This window comes from Alligator mississippiensis, chromosome 7, assembly GCF_030867095.1.
Source record: "Alligator mississippiensis isolate rAllMis1 chromosome 7, rAllMis1, whole genome shotgun sequence".
NCBI lineage: Eukaryota > Metazoa > Chordata > Crocodylia > Alligatoridae > Alligator > Alligator mississippiensis.
The window spans coordinates 34,195,105-34,218,395 of record NC_081830.1 but is presented as its reverse complement, the minus strand read 5'-3'; the positions used below and the strand labels follow the sequence as shown (position 1 = coordinate 34,218,395).

The window sequence follows — 23,291 nt, the reverse complement described above, 5'->3', positions numbered from 1 at the left end:
GGAATTCACCATCCAGTGCAAGGTGGCAAAGGGCTGCAGCAAGGTGGCAGCCCTGGACTTCAAGAGGGCAGACTTCAATGGAGGTAAGAAGAATAGTCAGTGAGGCACTGAGGTCCCAGAGGGGGGAGGAATCAGGTGTCCAAGAAGAGTGGTCATTCCTTAAGGAGACGATCCTCCAAGCCCAAAGGAAGGTAATCCCAACACGGATCAAAGGGGGCAAGAGGGCGCAAAAGCCCCCATGGCTCACCAAAAGCATATGGGAACCTCTCCTAGCTAAAAAGGAGGTGTACACCCAATGGAAGGGAGAGGCCATCACCAGGGAAGACTATACCTCGGTTGCTCGTGGCTGTAGGGGGGTGGTCAGGAAGGCCAAGGTGGAGATGGAACTGTGACTAGCTACCCAGATCCAGGACAACAAGAAGTCCTTTTTTAAATATGTAGGGGGCAAAAAGAAGGTACCGGGTAATGTGGGGCCTCTGCAAGGCACGACCAGATTTCCTAGCGTCGCTCCAGATGACAAAGCTAACCTATTTTACAATTTCTTTGCCTCCATTTTTCTGAGCAGGTACCAAGTCACACCCCCCCCACCAGGACCACTGTCGGCCCCAGGGGAGGCACACGTAGGCCTAGGGTCAGTGAGGATCTAGTCAGGGAATTTCTGGAGGAATTGGATGTATTTAAATCAGCTGGTCCTGACAATTTTCTCAACCCCAGAGTGCTGAGGGAATTAGCAGAGGTCATTGCAGGACCCCTGGCATGGCTTTATGAGCACTCATGGTGCTCTGGTGTGGTGCCAGAGGACTGGAAAAGGGCCATTGTGGTTCCCATTTTCAAAAAAGGGAAAAAGGAGGACCCAGGAAGCTATAGGCCAGTTAGTCTTACCTCAATCCTAGGTAAGCTTTTTGAGAGAATTATCCTGGCACATGTCCATGAGGGACCAGCAGGGGAAATTATGATTAGGGGCAACCAACATGGGATCATTAGAGGCAGGTCCTGTCAGGCCAGCCTGGTGGCCTTCTATGACCAGGTCACAAAGTCCTTAGACGCAGGGGTAGCAGTGGACGTAGTCTTTCTGGACTTTAGGAAGGCCTTCGACACTGTCTCTCACCCCATTCTCATTAAAAACTAGGGGACTGTGGCCTACACAGTCAATTGGGTCACTAACTGGCTGGAGGGTCAAACCCAGAGAATGGTGGTGGATGGTTCTTATTTGACCTGGAGGGATGTGGGCACTGGGGTTCCCCAAGCCTCAGTCCTCGGGCCTGCGCTGTTCAACATCTTCATCAGTGACTTGGACGATGGGTGAAAAGCACCCTGTTCAGATTTGCAGATGACACTAAGATGTGGGGGGGAAGTGGACACACTAGAAGGGAGGAATAGGCTGCAATTGGACCTAGATGGGTTACAGGGGTCGGCAGATGAGAACAGGATGGGTTTCAACACTGACAAGTGCAAGGTGTTGCACCTGGGGAGGAAGAACCAGCAGCATACCTACAGGCTGGGGAACTCCCTTCTCATCAGTGCAGAGACAGAAAAGGATCTTGGGGTCATTATTGAGGCCAACATGAACATGGGCCAACAGTGTGGGGACGCTGTCAGGAAGGCCAACCATACCTTGTCATGCATCCACAGATGTATCTCAAGCAGGTCCAAGGAGGTGATCCTCCCCCTCTATATGACACTGGTCAGGCCACAGTTGGAGTACTGCATCCAGTTCTGGGCACCGCACTTCAGGAGAGATGTGGACAGCATTGAAATGTTTAAGAGGAGGGCCACCCGCATGATCAGGGCAGGGCAGGCCCTACGAGGAGAGGCTAAGGGACCTGAACCTGTTCAGCCTCCACAAGGGAAGGCTGAGGGGGGAAATCTAGTGGCCATTTACAAACTAGTCAGAGGGGACCAGCAGGCATTGGGGGAGTCCCTGTTCCCCCGAGCACTGCCAGGAGTGACTAGAAATAATGGTCACAAGCTGGCAGACGGTAGATTCAGACTAGACATCAGGAGGCGCTACTTCACTGTCAGGGTGACTAGGATCTGGAACCAACTTCTGAGAGAAGTGGTGCTGGCTCCTACCTTGGGTGGTTTTAAGAAGAGGCTAGATGAACACCTTGTCAAGGTCGTTTGACCCCAGTACTCTTTCCTGCCATGACAGGGGGTTGGACTTGATCTACTCAGGTCCCTTCTGACCCTACAAACTATGAAACTCCTGTCACAAGGGGCTGCAGAGCTCTCCCAGTTCCAACCAGAGCCCAGGGTCTTAGCAGACTGGAGGGTTCAGACGGTGCCTAAGGAGCTGGCTGAGCCCCAGGACCAGGAGGAAAATGCCTGAGAGCTAACAGGCTCCATCAAGCCTGCGGACCTCTCTATCCCAGCCATCCCCAGCTACTTGCATTTCTTGACTGTGACTACACACGGTGGTCTTCCAGCAAGGTACAGCTTGTCTTGGACCACTGGTGAGATTTTGACAGTGTCCTCACCACTGTGAGGCCCTGGTGAATCATCCACTCCACCTCTTCAGCCATGAGGTCATTTAAGATTGTGACCCTCAATGCCCACAGCTGCAGGAAGGGTATCTGGAGATGCCAGATGCTCTCCTTCCTTCAGGGCAGGGTGTACCCCATGATATTCTTGCATGAGACCCTGACAACTCTGAGGGTGGGGGAGGAGCAAACATGACATTCCTGGTTGGACTGAGGTTTATATCTCTTTGCTGCACTTTGCCTAGGAACACTTTACTGGCATCCGTCCAACCCCTTTCAGAGATCACCACCTTGTCTGGGCCCAGGCCATGCTAGGCTCACTGCTCTACTTAGGGTTCTACCTGTCCCCCACAGACCCCTCCCTGCCAGACAACTGGAACCAGCAGGAGGCAAGGGTGGTGGAACAGCTCTGGGCATAGGCAGGACTCCTGAGATGTCTCTCCCTGCATGGAAGAGGACTGACCAGCTCTGGCATCACTTACACACCCTGCCTGTGCCCTCTGAGGTCCTGACAGGGCATTGGAGTTTTTCTGGTCAGGATGGCACTGGGTCGCTGGGGAGGTCCTGAGCATCCCCTTGTGGGAGGGCGGCCATGGCCTGGTTTGCCTGTGCAGGCAGGTCCTGATGTTCTGCCTTCAGTCCCCTCAGTGACTGCTATAAAGGTGTCAGTAGCCACACGGCATGGGGCCACCTGGGCCGTGCCTTCCTCCACCACTTCTGGGGGCTCTGATATGACTGGCAGCTCCTCAGCCTGCAGGGGTTCTCCCTGCAGGACCTGTAAGGGCTGCCAAAGTTCTACTAGGATCTCCTTCAGGCTGGTCTCCAACTCCAGGGTGTCGACCTGCTCATCAAGCTCCTCCTCTGGAACCACCAACTGGAGGTGTAGACAGCAGAGGTGCCCTGATTTGTGAGGTGTGGACAGCAGAGACACCTCAGTTATGACATAGGATGATCCTGGCTGGTGTCACTCATATTGGAGACCTTCTGGACTATGAAAGGCTGGAGTGGGTGGACCCTACTGTGCTGGCCAACTGCATGGGTCTACCTACAATACGTGCAACCTGCCATCTGGTCCAGAAGGTGAAATCTACCCTAACTCCCAATGCCTTTGCCCTTGTCTACTAGGTCCTGTGCAGTGGCAGTCCCCGCCCCCTCTCCCCCGTGTCGTGAAGCTGGTGCCTCGTGGCACTCCTCTATCCATCACCTAAGCCAGCTGGAGGACACCAGACTGGTTGGTTTTTCCACCATCCATTGCAGCCACATCTACATGCTCATGTGCCACATAATCCACCATGTCGCCCTCGCATCCCGCCCAGACACCACGTGGCAGGACCTGCTCAGCAATGGCATGGCTGGGGCATCCTAGTGGCTGAGTCTGTGCTCCACCCTCATCCCATGAGCCACTGGGGACCTCAGCTGGCAGCTCCTCCATGGAGCCATCACCACAGTGTGTATGTGCCAAGCTTCACAGACACCCTTGTCTTCTGCCCCTTCTGTGGGTAGAGGGAGACCCTGGCACACATGACCCTCGAGTGCACCAGGCTGCATCCCCTCTACCTCCACAACCTCTTCCTAAGGTTCTGGATGAATTTCACCACCCACTTTTTTATTTTCAGGCACCCCATCCATGGCCCAACCAAGTCCCAGGACCTCCTGGTCAACCTCTTCCTGGCCCTGGCCAAGTGGGCCATATACATGACCAGGAAGGGGGCTCTGGCCAGGAAGGTATCCAGGGACTTTGGGGCCGCATTCCTCTCGCTCATCTGTGCACATCTCCAGGCAGAGTACAAGTGGGTGGTGTCCACCAGCTCCTTGAATGCCTTTGATGACTGGTGGGCACAGCCCAAGGGACTCTGCTCAGTGTTCCCCTCAGGCACACTTATTTTCATGTTTTGAACCTTTGACCCACACGACACTCTATCCTGTTTTTGCTTTAGTCGTCCCAAAAACTTAGTTGCACTGCTCATTCATTAGCCCCACAAGGGACTACTAGTTAGCCAGGTGGGCCTTAAGACCCACTCTAATTGACTGTAGAAATAGACAGGAGCTTCTGAGGCCCAGCCACTTGGTATCTGGGGACACTATCCCTTCTGCCAGATGGACTGCCAAAGCAGCACCCCCAAAATCACTTTTTAGAATACCCCAAAATGCGCGCGCGCACGTGCGCACACACACACACACACACACACACACATCCCCCCTTCATTTTCTACTGTGGCGATTCCGGGGCAGGAATTTACATGGCCATCTCTGCCCTCAGTGACCCCTATACAGACTTATCTACTTCCCACTGTAGCCCCAGTGATCGTCATGCAAAATATTTAGACCGGTATGTGACTGGAAGTTAATGAACAATTATTTTCATTGCATATATGCATACATGTCAAATGGAATAATACCATCTCCTATTCCTGCATACTTAAATGGAAAAAAAAACATTCAGTGTAGAAATTTTTTTTTAAAAATCACACTCTTATTACATGGAGAATGGATAAACTGAGCAAGAAGCTATCTTTTTAAACAAAGAGGTTGGAATTAATTAAAATGCTTAGCTGTATTTGCAAGTAGAAAAAAGGTTTTGAAAATATCTAACAGATGTGTGAGTGCTGGCTGCCTGTTTACAATACTAGTGAAAAGTTAGAGAGAGCACAGAAAAGCAGCTATAAGAATTATCTGGAAATTTGCATTGGAGAGACAAATCAGTTTCAATTAAAAAAAACAAAAAAACAAAAAAAAAACAACCTGACAAGATACTTGATACCAGAATTTGAACACCAGAGAGACAGAATGTTAACATAGTGAGAAAATCCAATCTAGACCTATGGCTGAAAATTGAAATGAAATTCAGACAAATTCAAATTAGAGATAAGGCATACATGTTTTAAGAGGATGATTGAGCAGTGAAATATATTGTCAAGGCAAGTGGTAGATTCCCAGCAACTGCTGTCTTTCGATTTTCTTCTGGAAAGGCTGCTAGATCTTTTAGTCTTATCTGTACATCAAAGGTCATTACATTTCACAGATTTTCCTTCAGCAAACACTTCCTCCTGAAATCCTTTAGTGAGCTTTTATGTCGTCTTCCAGCACATTTTCCAAGACTCTCCAACCCTCTCTTTGGAGACATCGAGGGAGAGGCAGAATTCACTGCTTCCCTTGGTAATATGGCCCTATGATTACGTCTAATTTTGAAAGTGTCTTTTTCCATCTGAAGTTGCCTAAAGATAGTTGTATATTTTAAAATCACATTTGATGCATTCATGTGTCCTTTGTGCTCTATATACATAATGGGGTACATTGAAAGTAGTGTAGCCATATCCTTGAGTATTGCAGGTGTGCTAAGAGGCTGGGTCACTTAGCCTTTTCACAGCAACACATAAGCAAAGCCATGCTGCCTCTAGTTCGGAACATAGCATTTACTGAACAATTTAGCAGGCCCCTGTGTGGCACAGTATGTCTGTGATATATACATCCTGTTAGTTCAATAGTTCTGTAAACTGAATGTACCGAGAGGAAGTGGCTGAACTGAAATATGACCTCTTTTAATGACTTCTGTCCCATCTTCACTTTTGGGGTCTTACTTTGGAAGCAGCCAATAAACATAGCGTGCAAAACAAAATGGAGCCTAAAGGAATTTGATGCCTATAGTCACAAAATTCAGTTTATTTATAAAATTATATAAATAAAATATAAGTTTATATATAAATAAAATTCTCAATAGACTTCTGTGAGTAAACAGAGCTCTACTATTTTACATGTGTCGTAGAAATGGCACCTTGAATCCTATTCCAGTTCAGAAAAGCTTCACATTTTATATTATGTGAAGGAAAAAAAAAGAAAAAAAAATCAAATAAAGGGAAATAGTATAAGCCATGAAATTATCATATAAATTACATATGGATAGTGTTACACATGTACTGGATGAAAATGATGTTTGACCTTTACTGAGACTGGTTGATGGAAGATTTAAGACTGAAAAAACCCAGGTGTATAGATATAGATATCTGTAAGAAGGGGAAAAGGAGGAACTATGACATATCCTTCCCATATTAAAATATTAGGATACTCTGTAAATGGACTATCCAACTAGGAGCCCACAGGCTGCATAAATCACACAAAGGTTTAATTTGCAGCCCGTAGGCTCCTATCCAGCCAGCAATCCCTCTATTGCTCTGGCTGCAAAAACAGCCAGTCAGCCAGCTTTCCTCTCGCTTCACTTTCCGCATAGTGTGCTTGTCCAAGGGGATAGTGCAGCATGGCCTATCATAAAGTGTGATGCTCAAGTTGAGGCTAGGGTCTTGAGGTGCAGATTGCGGTGTTGCGGGGATTGCCATTAGGTGCACACTGCTGCAGTGGGAGAGCATCCATGCAGGGATGTTGCAGTGGTTGAGGATGACTGTGTGGTTACATGTTGAGAGGTAGGGATCAATAAGGCATGTAGGCTCAGGGCCTGTGACCCTCCACTGGTGTAGCCTAAGGCCATGCAGCTCTCACTAGTATGGCCTGTGGCGAATGTGGCTTCTGGCCACTTAGGCAATATTTTAGAGCAGGGTTGTCTACCTTCTATCTGCAACTCGGGTATGTAGGAATACCTACCAAGATCTTTCATATGCTTCTTCATTTTGAGGTGCTGAATACAAGATACCTTAAAAGGGTCCAGTTTTTGGAAGAGGAATTCTTAGCATTTTTGAAATTCAGACCTTTTACCTGATTCTCATTAACATTGATATAAACAATAGTGGAATCAGGACGTTGATTCATGGCTAGGAAGTGAACTTGCTGTCTCTTTTTGTATTAGAAAAATCAATTGAAAATCCAATCATGAATATATTCCAGTCCTCTTGTTAGAGTAATCTCATAAATCGAACTGCAGCTTAATGGGACATTGAGCTTTTCCTACAATTCTGTTCCTTGGACAAGTTGCACGATCCAGTCAAGCTTCAGGTAACAAATTTAAGGCATCCTAGTTTTGGCAGCCAATATTACATAAGGGAATGATTTGGGAACATCATTGTAACTGCATTTCACATTCTAATCTAAATGTCTAGGTACTTCTTTGATCAACAAGGGAAGGTTTTTGGCATAGATTTGAGCTTTGCTCTGAAGTTATTACTTTGGATCCATAACAAGCCACTTTAACAACTCTGTCACTGCAGCCCTTAAAGGGTAAGTGTTGCAGAGCACTGGGGTGCCCTGCTCCTAGAGGGCAGAAACTGCCAGAGAAAGAGCCCTAGCAGGGACTAGGAGCACACCTGTGGGTTGCCAGGGCAACTGGAGGGAGCAAATGACCCACACCTGCCAGAGGTCAGCTGCCTGTAGGAGGCAGAGCCTGGCTCTTATAAAGCCCAGGGCTGAGGCTAGGCTGGCAGTTCCCTGCCAGCAACCAGAGGGGCGGGGGCGGGGGCGGGGGCGGGGGCGGGGGCGGGGGCTCAAGCTCAAGCTCAAGCTCAAGCTCCTGGAGTTAGGATGCAAGGAGAAGCCTAATGGCAAGTACAGCTTGACCAGAGTTGAGCAATGTTGTTATAGCCAGAGGGCATGTGTTTGAGTTATAGCCAGAAGGCTCGATTTTGTGGTGTTGTGTATTACACCGGTGGTTTGGGTGAGGCTATAAGGGGTTGGAGGAGGCCTCATAGGGACCCACAGTGGTGTGGGGGCCCCAGCGCCAGTGAGGGCGCAGCATACTTAGGGGGAACCCACAACAGTGTGGGGACCCCAGCACCAGTGAGGGCGCAGTATCCTCAAAGGGGCCTCACAGCAGAGTGTGAGAACCCCAGCGCCCAGGAGGGCACAGCATACGGGGTGTATAGACCCCAGCCCTAGAGAGGGGCACTTTTTGAGAAGCCCTAGCATGGGCGTAGCAAGCCCCAAAGAAGGGGGCGTTATTGAGAAGCCCTAGTGCAGGCCTGGCAAGCCCCAGAAAGGGGGCTGCACTTGAGAAGGCCCCAGAGAGAGGGTCACGGTACAAAGAAGGCCCCAGGAGGGGGCGGCATAACAGAGGAGGCCCGAGAGACGGGCAGTGTATGTAGAGAGACAGACCAACGTCGATTCCATCTGCAAGGCTTGGGGCGTGGTATCAGGGGTGGCTGGAGCCATGCATAGCCCATAAGGTTAGGGTGCCCCAAAGCACCCACTTGTAGGACAAGATCAACAAGGAGTCCGGGAAAACCACGGGGTCCAAATAAACATAGAGACGAGTCCGAGAGGGCGTAAGGCAGCCTCCCAACCAATTCAAACCATCAAAGATGTGGCGGGTGAGAAATAGAGGGTGCCCTTGGGCCAACTTGACACAGAGAGGGGGCCTTAAGGATATCACAGCCCTCCTGTAGGACCCCGCCGTGACAGTAAGATTGCATGGTTAGATATATGGTGTTATAAAACTCATTTGAAATTATTGATAGTAACACTGAATTTCATAAATCATGTATAAAAGCTCTGAGCAAAGCTCCAGAGCAAATCCATGCTGTTTTAAGTATTTTACAATTTTATACATAAAAGCAATTCTTACCATTACAGCAGTTTTGTTGTGAATAACACCACCAATGGTATTAACAATAACAACAAAAATAAATGTAGGGATTAGAAATTAATAACAATTAACCAGTGAATAGATCTGGTCAGGAACTGCTTTTCACTTGAGGATGGTACACACTTAATAACTATTTTTTTTTCTGAAAATACATCAGATTTTCATTAATAAATTTAACTAATAAAAGAATCAGACTGGCAATAACAAACATTCAACAGGAAAATGTGGAAATCCAAGGTCCATACAAAAATCATACTTTAGTGGAAAATTTAAAAAAGGGAATACATTCTTATTTAACTGTTGAGTTCTTCTGTGCTTCGTATACTCACAGACAGTTCCAGACAAAAAACTTATTGTGCTTACTATATTTTATGGAGATTGTAATTTAATTCTTCTTTTCTCTTTATAGACAACAAGAGCAATTTCAGTTAGTCAGCATCTGCTTTTAATTTTACATATCGGAAAAATAAGAAAAGCCTACCAACACAGGAATTACAGCTTAATTTTCCCTGCTGAGATCATCTTGCTGAATAGTCTCTTAATGGCATTTTTCATCTCAGTGTTTCTCAGTGTGTAGATCATGGGGTTCAGCATCGGAGTGATGACTGTGTACAGTGCTGATATTGCTTTATCCATGGTAAACTTTTGGAAGGGCCGAGCATAGATGAAGATGCAGGGTACAAAGTGGATGCTCACCACCATAATCTGAGCTCCGCAAGTAGACAGGGCCTTGTGCTTCCCTTCCATGACATGGGTTCTTATCTTGACTAAGATGATGGTGTATGACACAATCAGGATAATGAAGATAATTATGGTGAGTAGTCCACTGTTGGAGACCATCAGCAATTCAACCAAATAGGTGTTTGTGCAGGCCAGTTTGATTACCTGAGGGACATCACAGTAAAAATTGTCCAATGCGTTGGGACCACAAAAGGGTAGGTTGATTGTCAATACCACCTGAACAATGGAATGAGCAAATCCACCCAGCCACGCTCCTGCCACCAGCCCTTTGCAAGTGCTTTGTTTCATTATGGTCAGGTAGCGCAAAGGTTTGTGGATAGCCACATACCGATCAAGTGCCAACACCATGAGGAAGAAGACAACAGCACCCCCAGTGAAATGGAAGAAAAACATCTGTGTTATGCAACCACCAAATGTGATGGTTTTGTGCTTGGACAACAGATCCCACAGCATCTTGGGCACAGTTACTGAGGACTCACTGAGATCTATGAAGGCCAAGTTTCCCAGTAGGAAGTACATAGGGGTTTGGAGCCGGTGGTCTGTGATCACAGTGATGATGATGGTGAGGTTCCCAATCCAGGTCATTAAATAGATTACAAGGCAGACTGCAAAAAGTAAACATCTCATCACTGAACTCTGGGTGAGGCCCACAAGGAGAAATTCTTTCACAGTGGTGGTAAAGTTCACCTGCTCCATTGATTACACTTCATAAGCACCTGAAATTGGAACACTGTCATGGTTCATAGAGCATGTCTGTTTTGTACCTGAAAACTTCCATGAAAAACACACCATCAGAATATTCTTTCACATTACTCCAAAAACCTCATACCGAAAATGTAATGGAGTTTCTCTTAAAATTGCTTTTAATGCTCACATGATCAAACCTAAGACAGAGACACTGAAAGCAGCACTGAGTGTATTCCAGATACACACCAAACGGAAGTTGCATGATATTTTGGAGTTAGTTGGCATGAATAGAATAGGAGGGAATGGCTAGAGTATGTTTTTACAGGGGTTCTCCCTAGTACAGGCTAGCATGGAGTAGACATGCCTTATGTTGACGGATTAAATCCAAAACAGACCATTTTATGACCTCATATAAAATGGGCTCTGATTCACTCCATTACCCTATATTGAGAAAAATGACTTGCATTTGTTAAGGCATCTTTCAGAAAGGTATCCAAACTGGATTAAAAGATATCTATCTATCTATCTATCATCTAAAAGAGGATCTACCAGTTTCCTTGAATTTGTTCCAATTGTTAATCAAATCAGTGCAAAACATGTTACACCTCTCTTTCATTTGAGGTTTTTTCTGGCTTCAGCTTCCAAAAGTTTATTCTGTGAATGCCCTTCTTTGTTTCACTAATTAGGCCTTTGTACCAGTTGTCTTTTCTCTATGGAGATGCTTTTTCACATGAAGATACACCACTATCAAGTCATGCTTTTTTCAGATGCGAGTTCTAAGTTGCTCAATGGAAGACATTTTTAACCAACTCTCAAAGCATTTTTGTGGCTTTTCTCTATAACATCTTAATTATTTTAAGATTTTTTTTTTTTTTATTAAATGTGGTTTCAAAACTTTATGCATTCCCGTATTACCTACCTAAATCATGTTTACTTCCCTACTTTCTATAAACATTGCCTGGGTCCACACACATACTTTACTGCAGAGTAGACTAATTAGCTGTAGAGTAAAGCATCACCATCTACGTGTCTGATGGTATTAGGCTACAGTAAACTAATTAACACTGCTACAAGTTAGAACTTCCTGCAACAATCCTATTTTATGGCAAGTTAAGAATAATTAACTGTGATTATATGCCCGTGTAGATCCTGACTGCGGGAGTAATTTGTGTCCAGTCAGCCCAGATAGAAGGGGGCCACACTCCTGCCTGCTGCCAAGCCATATGGCTCTGCACTTTCAGCACTCATGTCCCAGCCAGCCCCTCTGACACCTGATGCCACTGTGGAATCAGAAAAAAAAATAAGTGCCTTAAACTTTGATCATACGAGTTATAAGATGACATAACCGCTTTGTGGGGAATTGCTGGCTCTGTATAGTAGAACAGATAAGGGAAAGTGTTTGTTCTTTGTAACTCCTCTGCAACTGCTTCACTCACCACGGCCTTGAAGATAGCAGAAAAAAAAAGTATGTACAACTCTGATTTCCAAGTGCAAGAAGGGGGTGTTAGTTCTCTCTTTGTGTCTCCCCCATAGTTCCCATCCTGATAACAGCAAAGCAGTATGAACTAGTGTTTGTAGCTGCTTTTTTCTAGCAAACTCCACTATATGATCACGTGAGTTGTAGCAACTGTTAAAAAGTATATAAGCCTCCTGATTTTGCTCTTGGGGGGGGGAACCCCCTTCCAAGTGCTTGGGAAACCCATGTCACTTTGGGGTCCCCTCTACAGCTGTAGCTTCTTTTGAATAAAAGCTTCTGCTGACCTGACCCAAAAGTATGCTGCGTGTGTTTCCACGACACCACAACCTGGAGCCCAGGGCAGGAATGGCCCTGGCATAAACTTCTCTGCCCCAGCTCAAATTGCTGCTGTACTGGGCGCATGTGTAGATGCTGTGCCCAAGGGTAGTTTACTCTGCCTCAAACTGCTCTGGAGTTTATTGCTTCGAATCAATTGCACATGTAGATGGACCCATTAAGTCTTTTTCTCCATAGTTTTCCACTCAGAACTTATGTTGTAATCTTTCTGGCATCATCACTTTCCAGAATGCAGAACCATTTCCTATAGGTATGGTCTGCATTGCTTGTGCTTTGATGCATAACGTTGAATTTATCAGTATCAAAATACATATTTTTATTTAAAACACTCATCCAGACAGCTTTCCAGGACTGCCCTATCTTCATCAATGTTTATAGCTCCTCTAAACTTTGTTTTAATGTGCAAATTTTATTATCTGTGACTTCACATTTATTTTCACAGTGGTAATAAAAAAAAATGTATAACATGGGGTGCTGAACTAATCCCTGTGAAACCTTATTAGGAAAGCATCTTCATTTAAAGAGGAGAACTCTAATTTTGAGAACTGTATTTGTTTTCCCATTAAGTTATTTACTTATTCTCACTGTACCTGAAGACACTGCTTTGTTTCTTTGGCTGGTTAAATTTTTCTGCAATTTCCAAATTCCACGCTGTATCCTCAGCCTTAGTGGAAATGATCCCTAATTCAGCCGATACAGGAGTTCCACAAAAGAAGATGTGCAGCCCTAGTCTAAGAGAAGGAAGAAAATGTCCTATTGGTTTGCTGTGCCACAAGCTCCCGCTCAAGTATAATTCTTTCTTACTCTCTGGGTCATCTGGATCAATAAGGTTTCTTTCAGCAAGAGAAGAGTTTACAGGAAGGGGCACAAGTTCGATTTACAGATGATAATAGGGGATCATAATACAAAGAAGGTATTTCACATCCTACTAATTTTGTACTGTGAGGAATGTCTCTCTTGGAAAAATTAGGGAGCCATATAAGTTTTATGAGAGATGACTGAAGTCATTTCCATTTGTAATGGCTTCTGCCCACTGCCACTTCCAACATATTCCAACCAGAAGGACAGAATCCTTTGTAACTTTTTATGATGGGAAATAATTTCTCTGTACCCACTAAAAGCTAAGCATCTTGAATTTGGTAGAACAGAGTACAACATAAGCACCTACCAGCTCAGTTTCTTTTTGTAATGCAATCTATTAAAATCAATACAGTTAAGTAAACACAGGCAATATCATTTTCTTTAAATCAAATTGGGTAAGGCGTCCAGTCACCGTGAGAGAAAGTAGTCAAATCATACTTACTCTGGTGGTTTCCTTGGTACAAAACACTACAGTTTTGTGTCTCCAGCTCTAAACTGCTGCAGAGATGAAACCATGCAGTCATTGAGAACTGAGCCCACACTAATGAGTAGCAAATCTTGCTCAGAAGGAGCTAGTTGTTCCTTTAACCTGTCCCTTTTCCATTGGCATTTAAACTGTTCATAGCCGAGTTTCTATAGCTCCTATTGCATTTTTTTTCCCTTCAGAATCCCCACTCAAACCTATCTCTGCATGTTCAGCTCAAGGAACCTGTCTGCTATATGGACCTACAGGCCTGGCAGAGATATAGAAAGAAAACTGTCCCATAAGAAACCATGGGGTATGAGAAGGGTGGCTGGGATTTTAAAAACAATCTAATGGATTTTAATGCTTACTTCCCTCTGACTTTCAGTAGAGTCACCCACCTGTCTTTGGCTTGTCTTGAAAATAACAACCAATATCAGTAAGCAGTTTAACAAAAAAGAAACAGCCCGAGTGCGTTGTTATTTCACTAGTCAAATCTCCGCTTCCTTACCAACAGGTCACATGCATCAAAAATCAGTATCTTGCACTACTTGCTCTATCTGTGATACCAGAGCGGCTCTCTCTGATGTCTAGAGGATGCCCTAAGCAAGTTACATGTTAGATCTGTTCATTATTCCTTCCAGAGGCAAGGAAATCAGATCAGATGCAAAAAAAGGAAGCAAGTCTTTTTTTCCCCTCTTATTTATACTAGCCCACTGATATAGGCACAAAGCCATTATGAAATCCTCCTGAGGTTTAGTGTGATGAACAAACTTGCTGCTTTGGAAGCAGAGGTATTTGCCTCGAGACAAGTCAATAAAATGTTTGTAGCATCTACAGCCCAGTTTTATTATTAATCAAGTCAGAGACAACTGATTTTGGGAATGTCCATGGGTTCAGGATTGATATATGGAGAGCATTTAAAACACAACAAAGGGACACTGGGTATTTGACTAGCCTTCCAAAGAAAGAATTTTTGTGAGTGGCATTTTTTATTGGACCAATTGCCAAGTTGGGATAGACTTAAACAAGCTTCTTGATATTCCAGGTGGACGGATACTGTGATATCCAAAAGCTTGTCTAATTGTAACCAGGCAGTTGGTCTAATAAAAATTATCACCCACAAAAATTCTTGCCTTTTGCATATTTCCTGGACTATCACAGCTACATCACTTTAGCGCTTCCAAAGCAGTCAATCCATGAACTCCTGGGTTCTGTTCCTAGGGAGATACCTGGTCAAGAACACAGAGCATTGTGGAGGTTGTCAGGACTTGAGAATTCAAGGCTATGTACTCAGTTTGAGAAGGAAATCACAGTCTAACGTTTACAATCATAGAATCATAGAAGTAGGGTCAGAAGGGACCTTGTAGATCTTCAGGTCCGACCCCCTGCCTGGGCAGGAAGAAAACTGGGCTCAAATGACCCCAGCCAGGTAGGCATGAAGCCGTTTCTTAAAGACCCCCAGGGTAGGAGCCAGCACCACTTCCCTTGGAAGTTGGTTCCAGATCCTAGCCACCCTAACTGTGAAGTAGTTCTTACGGATGTCTAATCTAAACCTACTCTCCAACAACTTGTGGCCGTTATTCCTTGTTATCCCGGGAGGCGCTAGAGGAAACAAGGTCCCCCCAAGCCCTTCTGGTCCCCTCTAGTGAGTTTATAGATGGTCACAAGGTCCCCCCTCAGCCTTCTCTTGTGAAGGCTGAACAGGTTCAGGTCCCGTAACTTCTCGTTGTAGGGTCTGCCCTGCTGTCCCAGGGTCATGCAGGTGGCCCGCCTCTGGATCCTCTCAATGTTGTCCACATCCCTCTTGAAGTGGGGTGCCCAGAACTGGACACAGTACTCCAGCTGCGGCCTGACCAATGTCGCATAGAGGGGGAGGATCACCTCCTTGGCCCTACCTGAGATGCACCTGTGGATGCACGATAGGGTCCGGTTAGCCCTGCCGACCGTGACCTCGCATTGTCAGCCCATGTTCATCTTGGAGTCAATAACGACTCCAAGATCCCTTTCTGCCTCCGTGCTCTCAAGAAGAGAGTTTCCCATCTTATAAGTGTGCTGCTGGTTACTACTGCCCAAGTGCAGCACCCTGCATTTGTCAGTATTGAAACGCATCCTGTTTTTGTTAGCCCACCCCTGCAACCTATCCAGGTCTCTCTGCAGTCTCTCCCTCCCTGCTAACGTGCCCACTTCTCCCCAAATTTTTGTATCATCAGCAAATTTGAACAGGTTGCTTATCACCCCGTCGTCCAAATCGCTGATAAAGAAATTGAACAGCGCGGGCCCAAGGACCGAGCCCTGGGGGACTCCGCTGCCCACTTCCCCCCAGGTTGAATATGACCCGTCCACCACCACCCTCTGAGTACGACCCTTCAGCCAATTCACAATCCATCTGACCGTGTAGCCATTGATGCCACAGTCGCCTAGTTTTTTAATGAAGATGGGGTGGTCGACAGTGTCAAAGGCCTTGCTGAAGTCCAGAAAGACTACATCCACGGCGACACCTGCATCCAATGCTTTTGTGACCTGATCGTAAAAGGCAATCAGGTTAGTCTGACAAGACCTGCCCCTAATGAAACTGTGCTGGTTGCCCTTGAGCATCATCCCCGATGCCAGCCCATCACAGATGTGCTCCTTGATGATCTTCTCAAAGAGTTTCCCCAGGATTGAGGTAAGACTGATGGGTCTATAGTTGCCCGGGTCCTCCCTCCTCCCTTTCTTAAAGATGGGGACCACATTGGCTATCTTCTAATCATCTGGCACCTGGCCCAAGCACCACGAGCACTCGTAAAGCCATGCCAAGGACCCTGCAATAACCCCTGCTAGCTCCCTCAACACCCTGGACCTGTTGATTTGAACACGTCCAGCCCCTCCAGTAGCACTCTAACCCGGTCCTCCTCAACCTTAGGCCTGGAGGCATTCCCCTCGAGTCCGTCTTGAATCATGATGGGGAAGTCCTGGTCCCTGCACAAGAAAACGGAGGTGAAGAATTTGTTAAAGAGGTCTGCCTTCTCCTCTGGCGCAACCACCAGATTGCCCAGTGTATCTTGCAGGGGCCCCACATTTCCCGGCGCCTTCTTCATCCTCCCTATATATTTGAAAAAGGACTTTTTATTATCTTTGATCTTGGATGCTAGTCCTAGCTCTACGTCCACCTTAGCTTTCCTAACAGCCCCCCTACAGGCCCGAGCAGTGGAGGTATACTCCTCTTTGGAGATCGCCCCCCCTTTCCACTGGGCATACACCACCTTTTTGGCAACCAGGCATTCCCGGACATCCTTGGTGAGCCAGGGAGGCTTTTGGGCACTCTTGTCCCCCTTGCTTCTTGTTGGAATCGTCACCTCTTGGGCCCTGAGTATCGTCTCCTTAAGGAACGACCAGTCATCTTGGGCACTGAGTTCCCCTGCCCTCGAGAACCCTAGCGCCTCTCCCACCAATCTCCTTAACTGCTTGAAGTTGGCCCTCTTGAAGTCTAGGGCTACCGCCTTGCTGCAGGCCCTTGTCACCCTGCGCTGGATGATGAATTCCAGCAAGCGATGATCGCTATCACCCAGGTGGTCAAGGATCTGGAGCCCCCTTACCAAATCATCACCTGTGGCCAGGACCAGGTCCAACAGGGCATTTCCTCTGGTGGGACTGTGCACCTCCTGGGTTAAGTGGAGATCCTGTATCTTGGCCAGGAACCTCCTGGATCGGTCCGACCTGGCTGACTGCTCCTCCCAGCAGATGTCGGGGTAATTTAGATCACCCATGACAACTGCATCCCTTGCCTTAAGTGCCTCTGCAAGCTGGCCCGAAAAATTCCCGGTCCAGCTCCTCCCCTTGGTTGGGGGGTCTGTAGTAGACCCCCACTGTTAAATCCCTCTCCCCATGACCCCCTTGTATCTTGACCCAAAGCATTTCAGCTTGCCCCTCCTCCAACCTCATTTTGCTGGCAGAGGATATGTATTGCTCTTTGACAGAGTGCCACACCTCCTCCCTTCTTTCCTTCTCTATCCCGCCTGTAGAGCCTATAGCCCCTAATGCTAACTGCCCAGTCATGGGATGAATCCCACCACATTTCTGTAATCCCTACTATTAGAGCTTAAGGCTTGCCAACTCTTGAGTTCCCTTCCCAAGTACGGGAAAGGAACTGAGTCTAATCATTAGCATAGGTGTGATAATGTGTACCAAAATGTGTTCCAGTTCCCATTCAAAAAGAAGAAGATTGTGAGAGATGCCCAGGTAGGATGGGGTCTGGAAGTCAGACCTTCTAGGTTCTGGTCTGACAGATAGAAGAGAAGTGTTTCTACTCACTGAAGCAGACCACTGTAAGTCTAGTTTCTGCGACTCTTAAAACTATGAGGTGAATAGGATATTATAGAGAAGAGATTCCAGAAGAGATTTGGGTATCTAAAATTTTCACTAATGCTAATGCACTAATGCATCTATATCCCTTAGACAGTTTAGAAAAACGACCCCGCTCTGATCACCTAAGCAGTGAGCACAGCCAGTCATGCACAGCAGTCGTGCACCTCCATGCACACCCTATGCGTCACCACTGCTTACGTGGCTTTTAGATTCTATTTTCACCTGTGATGGAATAAGTTTGCCCCGGTACATGGGTATCTGATGGAAGACAGACAGAGAAGGGTGTCTTCTGCCATTATAGGGTTGATGGGGCACTTAGGGAAACCAAGAATTAGGCTCAGGAAGAAATCCTTGCCAAAGCCCAGGATGGAGAGAGGCTGGGTGGTAAGCAAGTGTGGGGGTAGGGGGAGGGTGGCAGTCCTCCAGCCCCAAACCAAAACTAACAGTGCACCAAACCACAGGGTCACATATTAACAGGGTAGGGTTAACCATGAAAACCAGCCTTATCCCAATAGGGTTAGACAGGATTTCTCTGCTCCCATGATTCACAGACAGAGGAGAAACAGCCAGGGGATTGGGTAAGACAGTTCTCTTCTCTCTGCCGGCAACCCTTCTGGACTAGCAAGAAGGAACAGCTTCAGCTGTTAGTAAATACACATCGGCAGGCTTACTTGTGCCTGTATCTGATGTTGAGGCAGATAAAGGCATCAGCCACCTTCTTGTAGGCTACCTGATATACACACCAGTTGGGCCACTCTCTCCCTCACTTTTCCCTTCCTTTAAAAATGAAAATACTAGGCCTGTGGGGAATCCTCCTCCTATGGATCCTCCTACTTAAGGCCAGCCTGAGCTGTAACTTGGACAGTGAAGTAGCATTACATAGGAAAGGCATCAGATGCTGTCTAGAAGTGATCAGCTGTGACAGCAGCTTAAAAGGACATAGAGAAGTCACAGTGGTCATCCTCCCAGCAAAAGGGCTGCTCAGTTCTGGCAGACCCAAAATGGCATTAAGGAAATTTAGTTTGCAGGATCCTTCTAACCTCATCATTTTTCTGAAATCCAGATGTGATCCCCAAGTGGATTGCGTCCACATAGGACTGCATCCCAGCAGAGAAATCCGGGATTACCAGGGCAGCAAAGTCTGGAGGACTGCCAGAATCCCCATCCCAGTAGGGGGATGAGGAGTGTCAGGATGGATGTGGGATGGGCCAGCTGGGTGCACTGGGCATCAACTCAAAAAATGGGACATAGAAAACCAAAAAATGGCCATTTAGATTACCAGGAAGGGAACAGAATGCCACTCTAAGTTACCTTCTGGATTTCAGTTTATGACTTTTGAAGGGACATACATACATACATACATACATACATACATCTCTCTAAGTTGGGTTTTGAATACAATTCAGTTTGTAGAAATGTGCATCTCCAGCTTCCAGTCCCTTTCTGCCTCTATCAGATTGACTTAATGTACTTTTTCTTTGACCTCACAATTTTCCCAGGTCACAACTCCAAGCATAATAGAGAATGGAAAGGCAAAAGGAGAGAGCAACCAGTAGGTTGCATATACAATGACATAAGCAGTTTACATGTGTGGGGGGGCTTTAGATTAGTAAGAGGCCTAAGCAGTCATATAACAAAGTATGGATGACTAGGACAAATATCAGAAATAACCCTGAGAGCAGGGATCACAATCTAGAATTTCCCCTCCCCTCTTTCCATCAGAGTACCAATCTGTAGGCCACAGCTTCTTTGCCTCTTTCTAGTTCCATAATTCCTGTATTCTTATAAGCATGCTGGCTTAATTTAAAGGTGGGAGGGGTATAACGTGCTTCCAACCCAGCCCATACCCTGAGTACTAGGGTCAGAGTGAGTTTGAACCCCAGAGGCTGTCAGGCCTATAACTCAGGTGTTCCTCTTTGGGTATGAGCATTCCAACAACTAGGTAGTTGACAAAAAGTAATTGCCACCTGCTCTTTCCCATTTGTATTTTTTTTAAGTGAAAGTGACTACATTTCAGTTGCTGCTCCTCTACACGTTCAATTCAGTGCTCAATTTAGTGTTCCTGATATGTATTAGGTGTTCCCAGTTCATAACTAATAATCAAGAATCACTATGGACATATGTGGTCTTAGGAAACAAACCATCACCATTGTGGTTTGCAGTGAGTTCCACTTGGGCACCTAGACTGCTGAAGTTTAGGGTATATATGAAAGCCTAAATATGAATGCTGAATAATTTGGACATGTGAGATTGTATGGTTCCTGGAAAGAGGATATTATTTTTTTTACTTACATCAGTAACTTCTGCCCAAGTCCCATGCTGGTACCTAGTTTACCAGATCTGCCCCCTAAATACAATGTACTCCCAGTGTCTACTTCATGATCTGGTGACACAGCTGCTGGGCAGAGCTGTATGAAATTGCCAGCAGTGCTTGGGTGTGCATGCAGTGTGGCACCTTAGTGGTGTTTTCTCTCTGCTGCCAAAATTTCCACTGGGAGAGGCATCAGTATAGACAGCTGAAGAATTAGATCTAGACCTATGTTATTCTTCCTAATTTTGCCACCCAGGAAGAACACCAGCACTGATGACATCCATAGAATAGAATCAGAGGTTAAAGGTAGGACAATTTCAGCCAAAACTCCTTGACTTTGCAACTGCACACCATTTTGTCTAACAAAACCCATCTGTTGAACTTGATCCCTTGAAATCCAACAGACTTTTATTATCCAAACTTTCGGTCTGTCTAGCAATCATTAAGGCAGGTGAGCATGTAAAAAAACGTAAAAGCTTATTAGGAATACAAATTCAAAGAAAAGTCTACCCAACTGGTGCACTTAACATATTTTGATAATCCTGAGTGACTAGAATTGAACAAGGAATCAAGAAGAGTTGGGTATACATAAAAGTCCCCCATATACCTTTAAAAATCCTAGGCTCTGTGCTCAGGAGACAATTCTCATACACAGTGTTTTGACACAAAATGACATTGAGCCACTTTCTGAGGGTGAAGCAGTTTACACCTTTATCAGGTGCATTTCATTTCCTTTTGGAATGACAGCTTTTCAAACTCAACATGAGATCAAATTTCTCTTGTCCCTGATTGGATGAGGAATCAGGTTTGCAGATGACAAGTCATAAGAAAGGAAATTCACCTGGTATTATTTTTTTTTTCCATGTAGGGAAGAGATTCCTTGCACCACTAGAGTTCATAGGGTCTAGATGAGATGCCCATAGTCATGCCCATTGTCAACATCCTCTTTGCAGTATCATATTCAGCATATCAACACCAAATAAAGGGATTTCCAAGTAAAATATGAAAAGAAATAATATTTGTCTGATTCCCAAATAAGCTAAGCTATGTTGTTTTACTAACCCTACAGATGTAAGAACAAAATAAGTAACTACCAGTTGGGAATGTTTGCTCAATGTGATATTTATAATCTAAACCAGGCTAGTAAAAACCAGACACAAATAAAGGAAAATATAATGAAGATGATGGTGATGTTGTTGCTAATTCAAATAATTTTGCTGTAACTATTTGATATAGGGCATCACATATGTATGAGTCATGGGCAGAGAGTCTGTGCAAACAGGTCAGAAGAATGAGGAGTTTCAACAGATACAGGGTACATGGAGAGATAGATTGATTGGCATTTTTCATAAGATTAGATAAGGGGTATGCATTCAGATAGGTTTATATCTTTCTGCTTGCACACCCCATATTTATCTGCTTGCACAACCTTTATTTAAGTGGGATCCTCTGGTTTTAGAAAGTAGTCCCAGTTTTATTTCTAGTTCTGATTTGCTTATTGGATGGGAAGCAAAGTGCAGAAAGAGAGAGAAAGCTATCCACAGAAAAGAATCAGGTAATCATGGCAATTGCAGCTGCTTTGAATTATCTTTTCCTTTTTAGTCCAAACATTACAATCCTATGTAGTTTCCCTAGCCTTAGGTCCTTAGAGAGTAATGGGCTAGCTGAGATAGTGGAGTGGAAGTTCTGATTCCTATGGCATCTGAAGTGTTCATAGAGGAATGCTCTCAGCTCAGACTCCTAAATCTTCTCTGCAGTATCCTCACTTAGACATACTTTTGAATTTTAAACTCTGAGATCAATCCAACACTATTATGCATCTATAGCTCCTTCAGAGACCTGAGAAGCAAGCTTCCTCCACCAGAAGCAATGATTAAAAATCAGGCAGGTGTTGGAGTATGGAGGAAGCCAATTAGGATTTTTGGAACAGCCTAAAAGGACTTGGAGAACAGGTTTGCACCGACTCACAGTGGAGTTGGGCAGCTAGCAGTTCCAGGTTCCTCTGAAAACCACAACCAATACCTGGAAAGCCTTGTAGAGAGAGAATCAGCTTGTAACATTAAGCATAATCCTCTTAACTAAATCTCTCCTGCATTAACAAAAAGATCGTACCATCTCTTTCTCTGCACTTATGAATCAACAGTGCATTTCTAGCAGAACATTGCATAATTTATGCTTTAAAATTCATTACTTCATATCACCAGCCTTATCTGCAACTTCAGAACTCTGATTATTAAGAGTATATCTCTAATCAGTCTTATCTCAGATCTGTTCATGTGCTAAGAAGCAAGAAAAGTGGTCATATTTCAAAGAATAAAGCCTTAGGCATCTTTCCCTATTTTTTATCTTATTTCATACTCTTCCAGTAACACTGATGCTGAAAACCCTCCTCAGGTTTACTAAATAAGATCAATAAACCTGCTGCTTTTGTAATGTGGGCCATTCAATTAAGGGTCCTACACTGCAGTCTAGGTCAGCTCTGCAAAGCTCAGGTAGGCTTTTGCCCTGCAGCCCTTATAAAGTGCAGTTGACCCAGTTACTACTAATCAAGATCAGCTGACCCCCTCTGATTGATTATGGAGCTGCTTTTAAGGAATCCCTCCAGCCCCTAACCTTTCCTATATATTATACTAGTCTTCAGTTTTGGTGCAGCTTCTGTCTTAACAGCATCTATGGCTGTTCTGATTCTGTCTTTGACTTGTTCCTAGGTTTCAACTTTGAATTCTTCCTGCAGGCCTCTTTCCTGACTTCTGACCCTGGTTTGGTTTGCTCTTGGAATCACCTGTGAATTATCCTTCTGACACAATAACTATATTTCTAATTCCTGAATCCTTTCCCTGGGTTGGCATTTGGTTTCTGACTTGTAGTTTTTCACTCTTACCTGTACAAACCCTGGTTCCACATCTGTTTACCTGCTAGGGTAGCTGGCCTAGTGGACCATGATAAATTCAGCCTCAAAAAGAGTCATTTAAAAATTGGTCGTATGCCTGCAATTATGGGTCTTTCTTACTGTTATTATTATTTAGTTAGCTAGTTTTTAAAACCCACAAAAACAACACACCTTG

At 45.3% G+C, this 23,291-nt stretch overlaps 1 protein-coding gene across 1 annotated transcript; it reads right to left on the bottom strand.

Annotated features, from left to right (window-relative positions):
* Window positions 1-9,319: 9,319 nt before the first annotated feature.
* LOC102567200 (olfactory receptor 4D1) lies at window positions 9,320-10,440 on the bottom strand. The gene has a single exon (XM_014600995.2). The coding sequence runs from the start codon at window positions 10,438-10,440 to the stop codon at window positions 9,496-9,498; it is 945 nt and encodes a 314-aa protein (XP_014456481.1). The 3' UTR covers window positions 9,320-9,495.
* Window positions 10,441-23,291: the final 12,851 nt, after the last annotated feature.

Coding starts and splice junctions, on each gene's coding strand:
- LOC102567200 (XM_014600995.2), bottom strand. CDS start 10,440: ATGGAGCAGGTGAACTTTACCACCACTGTGAAAGAATTTCTCCTTGTG.